This window comes from Lepidochelys olivacea (assembly GCF_965140295.1).
Source record: "Lepidochelys olivacea isolate rLepOli2 genome assembly, chromosome: 5".
NCBI classification, from domain to species: Eukaryota; Metazoa; Chordata; order Testudines; family Cheloniidae; genus Lepidochelys; species Lepidochelys olivacea.
This window is the reverse complement of record NC_140415.1, coordinates 6,386,483-6,398,697: the sequence shown is the minus strand read 5'-3', so window position 1 is coordinate 6,398,697 and position 12,215 is coordinate 6,386,483. Positions and strand designations below refer to the sequence as shown.

Below are 12,215 nucleotides of genomic sequence, written 5' to 3'. Positions count from 1 at the left end.
GTTTGCTTGGAACAAATCCCCAATAAACATCGCATTGTCTGCACTTCGGACTTCTGGTCTTTTGCTCTCTGTCTGCGTGTCAAGAACCAGGGGAGCGGGTGAAGGGAAAGCCCTTTAACATGCCCCGTTAGTTGTCTCTTTAATATAGGCTGCATTGACTTTCTATAGTGCTATTTTTTATCAGAATGTCATGCGGGACTTATGCCTTACAGAAGTCTACATGTATTATGTCACTACAGTTACCTTTATCAACCAGACTTGTGATCTCATGACAAAAGAATCGAGTTGTTTTTTTTTGACAAGACCCCTATTTTCCATAAAACTGTGTTGAATGGCATTAATTATGCTGCTATCTTTTCATTCTTTACTGACTGCATTCAATATCAGCCTTTCCATGATATTGCCCCACATTGGTGTCCGGCTAACCAGCCTATAGTTTCCTACATCATCCTGTTATACTTTTTAAATCTTGGCACAACATTAGCTTTTTCTCAGTCCTCAGTGTACCCAGATTTGTTAAAAATCAAAGTTAATGGTTCAGAGAACTCCTTGGCCACTTCTCTTAATACTCTTGGATGCAAGTTATCTGGTCCTGCAGATTTATACATATTTAACTTTAATCATTGCTGTACATCCTCCCTAGTAACTGATGGAATAGTTTTTTTATTGTCACTTTAAGATATAAATACATCATCCTGCTTCTTTCCAAATGCAGAGCAGAAATATTTCTTATCTATATATCTATTGCATCAAGAGATGGTAAAAGACCAGCACAAGGTTAAATATTCCAAAAGTCATCCAACTCCATTAGACACTGGAAAATAGCCGAAATGATGTCCTTGGTCTTCAGACATACTCCATTACTGAGGGTTTCAATAGCTATAAATCACATTACAGTACAATACCTTCAAATACGCATGTACATTATAGAGCTACTTTCATACAAACTGTATCCTGAAATTCTTTACAGTGCTAAAAAATTGCACGACAGCAACTAGTGCATGGTTTAAGGAACATGGCCAGGTAAAGACCTTGCAGAATAATTAAATGAAAACCTCCATTCATCGATAGGACTAATAAACGAGGGCAGAGAGAAATTGAGAGGCATCAGCACGGGTGTAAATAGAAGAGATGAGAAATGAAAGGAGCTGAGGTAATAAGGAGGTGGAGGGGACAGGCTGCAGAGGAGTAGGCTCCGACACTGAGACGAGAAGCTGTTTTGAAGCAGACTGTTTCCTCCCCCACAGAAAAGTCTTCCCACTTCGGTGCCTCACAATTTGGTGGCTTTAGCAATCAAAGTAAGGCACGTTCTGAGACAGACCAAGGGCAAAGCGATGCACTTTTTCCCCAGTAGGTGGGCCAGCAGCCAGACAATTGCATGTTGTTATTCTTCATTATTATTTACTTTTTGTAAAGAGCTGTCAGCACGTTAGGAGCCGTATATCTTCACTCAGGGCACATTGTCCCCTAAGCAGGGTTTTCTGATGGAGGGCAAGGGGAGCTCCCTGAGTTTGTACTGCAGGGAGAGCCCATCTAATGATTCTATGGGCAGGCAAGGATTGATGTGCTCTGCCTCTGGGGAATGGGAAGGGCTTATCCCCCTAAACCAATGGCTCTCCTGAAATCCAGGTGAACTTGCAGAGATGCAACAGACGGCTAGTGATGGAAGAATGGTTCAGTGGTTGGAGTGTTATCCTGGTTCATTTCCCTGCTTTGCCACAGACTTCCTGTGTGACCTTGGGCAAGTCACTTAGTTATGGGCTGGATGAATGCACTATAAGGTGGGTAGAAAGCTGGCTAGATTGTCGGGCTCAACGGGTAGTGATCAATGGCTCCATGTCTAGTTGGCAGCCGGTATCAAGTGGAGTGCCCCAAGGGTCGGTCCTGGGGCCGGTTTTGTTCAATATCTTCATAAATGATCTGGAGGATGGTGTGGATTGCACTCTCAGCAAATTTGCGGATGATACTAAACTGGGAGGAGTGGTAGATACGCTGGAGGGGAGGGATAGGATACAGAAGGACCTAGACAAATTGGAGGATTGGGCCAAAAGAAATCTGATGAGGTTCAATAAGGATAAGTGCAGGGTCCTGCACTTAGGATGGAAGAATCCAATGCACCGCTACAGACTAGGGACCGAATGGCTAGGCAGCAGTTCTGCGGAAAAGGACCTAGGGGTGACAGTGGACGAGAAGCTGGATATGAGCCAGCAGTGTGCCCTTGTTGCCAAGAAGGCCAATGGCATTTTGGGATGTATAAGTAGGGGTATAGCAAGCAGATCGAGGGACGTGATCGTTCCCCTCTATTCGACATTGGTGAGGCCTCATCTGGAGTACTGTGTCCAGTTTTGGGCCCCACACTACAAGAAGGATGTGGATAAATTGGAGAGAGTCCAGCGAAGGGCAACAAAAATGATTAGGGGTCTAGAACACATGACTTATGAGGAGAGGTGGGATTGTTTAGCCTGCAGAAGAGAAGAATGAGGGGGGATTTGATAGCTGCTTTCAACTACCTGAAAGGGGGTTCCAAAGAGGATGGCTCTAGACTGTTCTCAATGGTAGCAGATGACAGAACGAGGAGTAATGGTCTCAAGTTGCAATGAGGGAGGTTTAGACTGGATATTAGGAAAAACTTTTTCACTAAGAGGGTGGTGAAACACTGGAATGCGTTACTTCGGGAGGTGGTAGAATCTCCTTCCTTAGAGGTTTTTAAGGTCAGGCTTGACAAAGCCCTGGCTGGGATGATTTCACTGGGAATTGGTCCTGCTTCGAGCAGGGGGTTGGACTAGATGACCTTCAGGGGTCCCTTCCAACCCTGATATTCTATGATACTCTCTGTACCCTCAGTTCCTCATGCGTAAAATGAGGATAAACGCACTTTCCTCCTTCACTGGGTGCTGTGGATAATGCAATGACAATCGTGAGGTTCTCAGATACTAGAGTAATGGGGGCCATATAAGGACTTAAGATAGGTAGGGTAATACATCTGCCCTGCTACCTGTGCCAGCCCCTAGAGTGCAGGAGATCTGCTTCTCTGGGTCGTCCCTTGGATGAGCGCTTCGCTGAGTGGTGGGGAGCTGGCTCCAGTTAATGCTGGCATGGTCAGCATGACATTGGTCATGGTGTCTTTAAAAGTGAGCGCCTAATTTTCATGTGCAGTTACCACCACAGCATGGACAAATCTGGCAGTTGCCCATGTAAATGGGCAGTTATGTGTCCAAGAGGCCACTTGTGTATGCAATATACACAAATCATGCATTCAGTGATGTTAACTGCATGTGCAAATGAAGCATCCAATTGCATGCACATTTTTTGCCTGCAGTTTTAAAAGTCATTGTGCAGCTAGCTCAATCCACCCTCCTCCTGGGTTAGGGGAAGGTATGCCATAACCAGTAGCCACGCACTGACCTTAACCCTCCCTAATTTTTCACATCTAGTTTCCTTGAAACCTGACCTGTTATTTTCTCAGGAGCAAATCTAGACACATGGAATGGCAGCCTATATCTATCTTTCCTTATTATTCTTAATTAATTATCAATAAATAACAGTCAGCCATACCTTTTGGATGGTACGCAATCACTGTTCCCTCTAAGCTGTGCGCATGTGTGTGCCCACACAGATCCTAAACCCCACGCACACGGCGGAACACCACGTGCAAAAAATTTGCACAGCACAACAATTTGCACAGAAGACATTTTCTGCACACATGACCTGTCAAAAATTAGAGGGAACATTGTCCATGATAGACCCTAAATAAATACACTGGCCTAATTTTTCAAAAGCGACGAGCGATTTTCATTGCCTCATTTTGGTGCATGCCCAGCTTCAGATGTGAAAAAATGGCCTGATTTTCAATGGCTCAGCATCTTTCTGAAAATCAGGTGTCTTAAGTTGAGCACCCAAAATCACTCGCCACTTCTGAAAACTTGGGCCACTGTAAAGAGGTTACAGTCTGAACAGATGTAGAATGTGAAAGCAACAAATGAAAGGGAGAAAGGAAAGGAGAAGCAAAACAGAACAACTGCAAAAAATCACAACAATAAATTATGGGACTATCGGGTGTTTTTTCTAAACAAAAGTACTTGTCTGGACTGTGGGCATCATTCTGTGCTGATGAAATATACAACAGTTGGACCTCATGATTGTGCTGTGTGAGCTGATGCTGCAAGGTTTCTGAGTGGGTTTCCTGTGAGTGTTCCATTAGAAGGACACTAGATCTGCATCTGCTCTGTGGCAGAGAGAGTGGTCGTTTGGTCATCTGGGATTCATGTAGAACCCTATTTGAACAGTCCTGACTATGGTCGCTCTGTGCTTGTAGTCATCCAGACGGTGCCGTTGATTTAGCGCTGACGGGAGCAATTTAGCATGGGACCCTCCAACAAACTATTGTATTTTGTGGACTGCATGCAGTTACTCAATCATTTTCTATTGACCGACAGAGGAGCTGTGAGATGATTGGCTATGGGATGCATGGTCAGGAGAGCTGGGTTGTGTTCCTGGTTCTGTCGCTGGCCTGCTGTATGCTGTTGAGCAAGTCACGTTGCCAGTGTGTGCCTCAGTTTCACCTTTAGTCTGTCTTGTCTATTTAGACTGTAAGCCCTTTGGGGAAGGGGACTGTTTCTTATGATGGGTATGTACAGCATCCAGCAGAGTGAGGCCCTGGTCTCAGTTGGGGTATCTAGGTGCTACTGTGATAAATAACAGAAACTGGGAATTCAGCCTCCCTATCCAGTCCCAAACTTTCCTCAACTACCAGAGTTGCTTCCCACTTCCATTGAGGCTGCTACCTCCTCACCTGTGAATCGAACATATTAGGGATACGGAAAGGGAACAAAAGAGGACGAAGGATTCCAGTTCCCATTTACTTCTGACAACCACCTGCAATAAGTTAACAACCATTGTTTTCTGGAGTGGCTGTCAGAAAAGTGTGTGTGATGAATTACCTATATATTGGGCATTACTTCAAGCCACTGATGTCACATGGGAAAAGTCAGAACATATTCAACCGGGGACTGGAGTGAAGAGACATGCCACCAAGATCAGTCTGAAGCTGTGGGCTACCCCATGATGAACCAGGGACACTACTTGGGGAAAAAAAGAACATGAAGCTGGAGAATAGGAGAGTTACATTTTTTCTCCACGCACAAAGTGCAGCCATGTGCTTTCAGTCTAAAACCACTTTGATTTGAGGCTAAAGGCTGTTGTCTCTGTCTCTGAACACAAGGAGAGTTCTCAAAAATGCTTGGTTGTGATACATGGAAAACAAAGGGACGTAAATTGAATTGGGGTCACTATTTTTTTTATAGTGACTCATTCATGGTTTGGTTTTTAAAGCACTTTTAACCATGAGATAAAGAATTTCTTAGACACAGTATGTTCTTCTGACAGAGAACAGCTAAGGGCTGCTGCTTTCCAGCCCCCATCCCAACAGTTCATTGTGACTAAGCTTTCCTCCACAGGCCATCCCAGCACCAAGAAGTTGAGGACAACAGAATATTCCCCGGGCTGCTCAGGCTTGGATTAGATTCTCAGCAGTGCCCAGCTCGATGGTAGTATGTGTGTGCAGAACTTGCGTCTTCTGATGGAAGATGCTTCCAGTGCCAGAAGGAAAAAAGGACAAACGCTGGTTATTGGCTCATCAGTATGTCAAACCCAGGAATAACAGTAAATGAAGATGGAAAAGGCCTGCTAAGAAATCCAGTCCATTCCTCAGCCAGTGTAGCATGGGCCCTTGCAGTATGTTTCCTTCACAACTTCGGTTCTCATTTTAGCTTCCTGTTTCTCTTTGTTGGAAATATTAAGCCAACACAATCATGCTCCAGGAATCACTTGAGTTCCTGCCTACAAAGTGTGGGAAAATGAAGGTCTTAAGGGAGTGACCATCCCTGGAGCAATATGCTTACAAAGAACTGCAGAAACCTCCCGGCAGTTAGCCACACTGAAGGAATCAGCTCTGCTGAGAGAGTGGATATGTTCTGTATCTTTCTTTCCCACTCATTAATTCGCTCATTGAAGCAAATTTAGTGTAGGTGACAAGAGTGCCAAGTCCAGGAGACCTGAAGTCCTTTCTTAGCCACACAACAGACACAACCTGAGCAATGACAAGTGCAAGCGTTCCTCTCTCCCTCCCCCCATATGTCACCCTAACAATGTTATAACTATGTCCTAGAAGGTTCATCTGTAGGCATGAGTTCGGTCACTCTCCATATCCATTCCATCCTCAGCTTCTCTGCTCAGATCTCTAGGAATGGGACTGGTTTGGGTTCGGGCCTATCTCTAATAGCAACTGAGCGATGTCTCATTGTTTGCACAGCTACATACATGCTGGACTTGATCCTGCCCTGTGCAGTCACCAAGCCTGGTGCTGAGCAGAAAGCCCAGAGGATCACATGCTGAAGAGAGCCTGCTGCAATGGACACCATGGTATTCCAGCCTAGTAGAAGGAGTGAAACCTAAGAGTGGCTGTGGGTAGGCAAGAGGCTCACTTGCATGTTGATAATTGTGCCTGAGGCTGTATCTCCTCACACCACCCATTCTCCTTGCACCCTGCCACTAAGGGAGTGGGCACACAAGACTTTGAGACTTGCCATACAACCACTGAGGACTGGGCTGAATGCTTAGCCTAACTCATGCCCACACATGGCTACCATTTACTCTGGTGCTTATTAGCACCTCGCAAGGACCTGCAGGATCAAGGCTGAAGTGTTTTGGGGTGCAAAGCAGCGTTCAAGTACACCTCTGAAGTAGACATGTGATCTGCTCTTCCCCATTCTCCCCACTCCCCATCTGGGGTGGTTTAAATGGAAGAGCAGTCAGGGAGCAACCTTCTTAGTGCCCCACAGTGTTGCAACCAGGTCCAGCTCCAGGCACCAGTGAAGGAAGCAGGCGCCTGGGGCGTCCAATAGAAAGGGGCGGCACTCCGTCCATCATCACGGCAGGCCCTGCAGTCCCTCTCTTCCTCTTCGGCGGCACTTCGGCGGCAGCTCAACCTGGCTTGGTTTGGGGGTTTTTTCCCTTCGCCGCTTGGGGTGGCAAAAAAGCTGGAGCCCGCTCTGGACGCAACCCATCCAAGACTGTTTCTGTGGTGGGAAAGGCATGCTGTGCTCTGAGAGCCCCTAAGAGTCCCACTTTTCTGCAGCCTGAAGCAACAGCCAGGGAAAGAAATGGGGGATGGGGAAAATCCAGCTCCCCATTATTCTGTCCTTGTTGCTGCCCACTGGTCATGTCACAGTCAGGGAGGGAGAGGTGGGTCAGGAGAAGCCATGGACTCTGTAGCTGACAACTTTTTGGAAGTGCAGTGCAGTGCAGAACAGGGAAGGCATGGATCAGCGTTCACATCACACTCCCCATCCGTACCCAGCCCTAGTCGGGGAAGCTACTGATTCAACCAGCGGACCAAATTCGGAGATGAATCCTGGTCACGTACCACTTGAGGCACGTTGCACATACGCTAAGAAGTGCAGAACAAGGGAGATTCAACGCTCTGAGCTGCAGTCCTAGCAAATTTCTTGATCCTTTACTACCTTGGTAAATCATTTATTAGATCGGCCGTTTTACATAAATTTCTGAAAAAAACATAAAATAGATTTATCACAAAACCGTGTCCTCCTACCAACCATCTACAGACTGGTACATATCTTTCTCAGTTTATTAATTAACTGATGCACAGAAACTGCTTTAAGCTTTTTAACCTCTCCCTCTCTTTCTTTGTCCTTCAAGAGTGGGGACCACAATGCAGGAGAGATGTTAAAAAGTAGGGGGTGTTAACCAGAATTGGTGGTGCATTAAAGTAGTGCTTTAAAGTCAATAGCAGCAGACCCCAGAATTAAAGACATTCAGTAAAATGTTTAAGGCGTATTTTTTGTGCCAAATTCCCCTCTAAGTGTTGGCAGTTTAAAACTGGAGTAGATCTGCTGAAGTTGGTGGAGTTACTCTGGATTCACCCTTGAATAATAGAGAGCAAAATGTTGCTCATTGTCATTATCCTGCTTGCAAAATTTCTTCAGAAGAAGAATGGCATGAGGTGGCCGTTATCTAATCCACTAGCAGGCATCTGACCTGAAAAGTCACTATTGTCTATCAATCCATCGCCCAGCACTGTGGCATCTCAGCTTTCAAGTTGAACCAGAGCATCTCTGCTATTTGGAGTCCAGGTAACTGCCTTACCAGCCTGCAAAGCATCCCCCAGAAATAATACACTCAGCTCTATACAACCTGTAACAGAGCCTCCCAAGCACATCAGGCCACTCGTGGCCAAAACGATCACCTTTAGACGGGAGACATTGGCTCTCTGCTCCTGGGAAATGCCACACCAGCTTCTGGCTAGCAGAGCATTTTTCATGCCATGCACTGAAGTACCAGTGGAAAATTGTGACATTTGATGAAAGAAGTCTGAAAAAAGGACATTCTAAAGAACCCTAAGCCTGGCCCAGGGTACATACCCAATACCAAAGAACATCCAGGTACCTCTCCCTGCTTTTTTTCCCTATGCCATCTGTGCAACATGGTTGGTGACCACCTTTTCTATCATCTTCGCAAGTGCCACCCGTTAGTATTCCATGTGGTGTTACACAGAACGGTCACCCTCAGAAGTCTACTGTAAAAGCTATGGCTTAGTAGCACCATTATAAGGCTTTGAGCTTGTTCAGACAAGAGAAACTGTCAGTGGACTAACTACATCGTTGTCGTTACCCCAGTGTAAAGCCCTGCGTGGAGCATAGATGTACTGGTGCAAAACAAATCCTACTAAATCCCACTGCCTCTGTAGAAAAGCAGCACAATAGAGCATGTGGCTGACACGCAGCTGGAGTTTCTTGTCTGTGAGAGTTTGACTAAGTTCCCACCTCGGGCACCGCCTTCAGGAGTGCCCGACCCAGACATCCATTAATTAGCACCGCTGTAACATCAGGATGTAGATCCTAGACAGATGGGTCCTGGGCTATGGAAACGGTGGGCACAATGTATTTTGCAAGGGAGACAGCTGAGAGGGTGGAACCCCACATTCAGAGGTAGTTCAATACATGACTGTTGGTAGTTACCCAGCTGAAACCAGCCCAACTTGGCATGAGGCATGTTCTTCTCATGTCTGGAATAAGAGCACTAAGAGCCTAGAAGAGAGTTGGGGGGGGGGGGGGAAACAGCTCTCATTAAGAGCTGCATTCAAAGACATGGGCCAGGTGACTAGCAATTTCAACTTAGTGATCTAGGGAAATACACCCATTGCAGCTCCCAGGGCCTGCTCCTGCTCCACTGAAGTCCATGGGAGCTTTGCTAGCTCCTTCATTCGCAGCAGGATCAGGGCCCTATTGAGTGACAAGTCAGTCAACCAATCACACACAACCTAGAATCCTCACATTATCAGACCTCTTCTTGGCTGATCCATGATCCCGGGGGCAGGATAATTGTTATGTAACAACATCCAAGATCTGATTGACTCTTTCATGAGTTTCCTCTACCATTGCGCTCCAGCTTTCTGTCAAGAAATGAGGGGCAAGCAAACGTCAAGCATGAGGGGCAAGCAAAGGTCTTTGCTCCTATCTTCACCACTGCAATACCAGAACCTCCTCATCTGTGTTGTGCTCTAAGGGCAACTCCACAAAGAACTGATTACTGACTTTGGTGCTGGGGAAGGGAGCACAAGTTAGTTCCATGTGCTGACCCATCACTGCCACTTGAAGATGTGACTGCCACACTCACGTAGGATATCATCTCACCTTGATGTAACCCTTAATTTCATTCGTTTCACGGCCTCTCACAGAGCTGCATTAACAGCCAAAGGCAGAGAGTGTGTGGGTTTAAGACTGGTTTGTGTGTGTGTGTGTCTGTGTGTGATTTGTGAAAGAAATCAGTCCTGTAGCATGTGAGACTTGCTGATAGCCAAGGATTAGCTCAGAGATGAGACACTGATGAGGACTCTGAGCGTATGGAGGGGCAGGGCTGCAAACCACGTTCCATTCCATTGTCAGGGGCAGGCATGTATCTGTCAGCAAGGGCTCATCCTTAGCTTTTGGGGGTTCTAAAACTGCCTCTTTGCCTCACCCTGTTTATCAGCAGACCCTGGATGGTTTGTGCTGCCGGAGCCCTGTGTAGGGGGATGACCAGCACAGGCTGTTACACAGTATCTATGCACAGACCCAAGGGAGGCGGACAACACATGAGGATGCTCATGGCTGGAGCATGAGGGGCATTTCTGGCATGTTGTGGTTGCCTCATGCTTCGCCAGACACCAATTACCAGCTAAATGCGCACCCGGAAGGGAGGGCAGAACTCCCAGCAGTCTTCAGAAGCACAGGTTTCTATTGCTGGATCTAAAGTAGGACCCCAAGTAGTAGCTAATCCCATTAGCATCCGTGTCATTATAATGGCCTCCAGCCATTGGGGGGGCGAAGCCACAATGACAAGCTCCGCTCTCCCCCATTACAAAATAATAAATAAGACTCCGTTCCAAGTATGTAAACTAGGCTGGCTACTCCAGCACACCATGGACTTGGTCTAGCTGCATCTCTGCTCAGCCTCTGTCCCAACATGCTGGGAACTGACCTGCCCTCGCTCGTCTGGTCCCAAAGTGGTCCCCTTAGCCCCTTATAATTACCCCATTCACATGTCCAGTCACTGAGGGTGATTCCCATCACAGCGAGCTCGCTTGCAAAGTGCAGTGCTGTCTAGATGCCATGCAGAGTAACCCGAGCTACTCATGTAACCCCCATTAGGGAAGTGTGGGTGTTTGCCTCCCTCAAAGGTGTGAATAAGAGTCCCCTACAGCTATCAGTTAACAGAGCTGCTCCTTCACTTCAAGTGATAACTGTTCAAGCTTTCAGTGCTGATGGTCTAGGGTTTGAGCCAGCTCAGGTTGGCATGGGAAAGTCATTGGGTTCTCCCATATTTACTCTGCCATTATAAGCAAGTAGTTATGGCTATATCAAGTTCCCTCATTCATAGATGCAGCAGGGAGAGGAGAAGGTGCTGCAGAGAAGATAAGAGGGAAACATCAAGGGTGGTAGAAGCAGATTTACCCCAGCCTTGGGAGAGAGAGAGACACACACAGAATAAGTGCCTTGAAAATGACTCATGACAAGTGCCAACTCGCAGTTAGACATAGCCTCAGAGCTGCGTGCATTAATGCTGGGGTGCAAACACTCAGGGCCCCGGACTCTGTGTGGTGTGATGTCTGGAACTGCTTTCGGATCAGATACTGTGATCTGTAACAACCCACCCCATTGGCAACCATCTTCCCCTCACCCTCCCTCCCTCCCACCCACCTCCCCAGTCCTTTCCTCGCCCACACCCCATGTTCATTCTAAGTGGTCTTGCATGTAGTGCTGCAGCCCCCTTCAGTTCGTTAAACCCCCCGCCTTGCCTCCTGTTTTGACAGGGTTTGTGAGTTTTGACAACCCCGCCAGTGCCCAGGCTGCCATCCAGGCTATGAATGGTTTCCAGATTGGCATGAAGAGGCTGAAGGTGCAGCTGAAGAGGCCGAAGGATGCTAACCGTCCCTACTGAAGAGTTGTGGGAACCGCTGGATACACATGACTAGCACAGGTAACTGCACGGGGGAGGGGATGTCACCTGTTGTTGTACAGAATCTGTGTTGTGGACCCTAAAGAAAGATTAGTTCTGCAATTCTCTGGCTTCTATCTTTTCCACTAGGTCTCTGGCTAGAGCCACACCACCACACGCACACATGCACACAAAACAGGAACTGTCTGTGTGTGCACTTTGGTAGAAAGAGGCTAAATGTGGGACAGGCCAATATCCTCCTCCCTGTGGCATCGTGTGACTATGATGCGTCTTCCTGACCACTAGGGAGGATAGCAGCTGTTCCGGTCACTTGCTCAGCCATAGAAAGGATTCTGAGGCTGAAGACAACCTGTAATTAAGAGGTGGGAACCAGGCTGCAGTTTAATTCCAAGCAGTTGGACCAGTCCGGCGTATAGAGCAGTAGCTCCATGTTGCAAATGTTCCAAAACATTTTTCATTCTTCGTATGGTATAGTCCATGTCCAGTTTCATCTCAGCGTGACAGAGTCCTGCAAATAGGTCTCCTTGACAACTAAATAGCCCCTAATATCTTCCTTGCTGAACTAGAGAAATGGATAAAGGAATCCATGCTCATGTCCTCCCTCAGCTTCTGTTAATTCCTTACTAAGATAAAACTCCCACTGAAGCCAACAGGAGCTTTGCTGGAGTGAGGACTTGGTTAAAAACGGAATAATGACCTCA

General features: G+C 46.9%; 1 protein-coding gene across 9 annotated transcripts in view; it reads left to right on the top strand.

The window, feature by feature from the left end:
- Positions 1-12,215, top strand: part of CELF4 (CUGBP Elav-like family member 4) — an 892,259-nt gene that overhangs the window by 842,372 nt on the left and 37,672 nt on the right. For all 9 annotated transcript variants that reach the window (XR_014711730.1, XM_084628820.1, XM_084628815.1 and 6 more), the window contains exon 12: positions 11,369-11,535. Coding sequence is in view for 8 of the 9 variants with exons in the window: in XM_084628820.1 (XP_084484946.1) it covers positions 11,369-11,496 (128 nt within the window). In the remaining variant the exon portion in view is untranslated. The remainder of the gene's footprint in view (positions 1-11,368; positions 11,536-12,215) is intronic.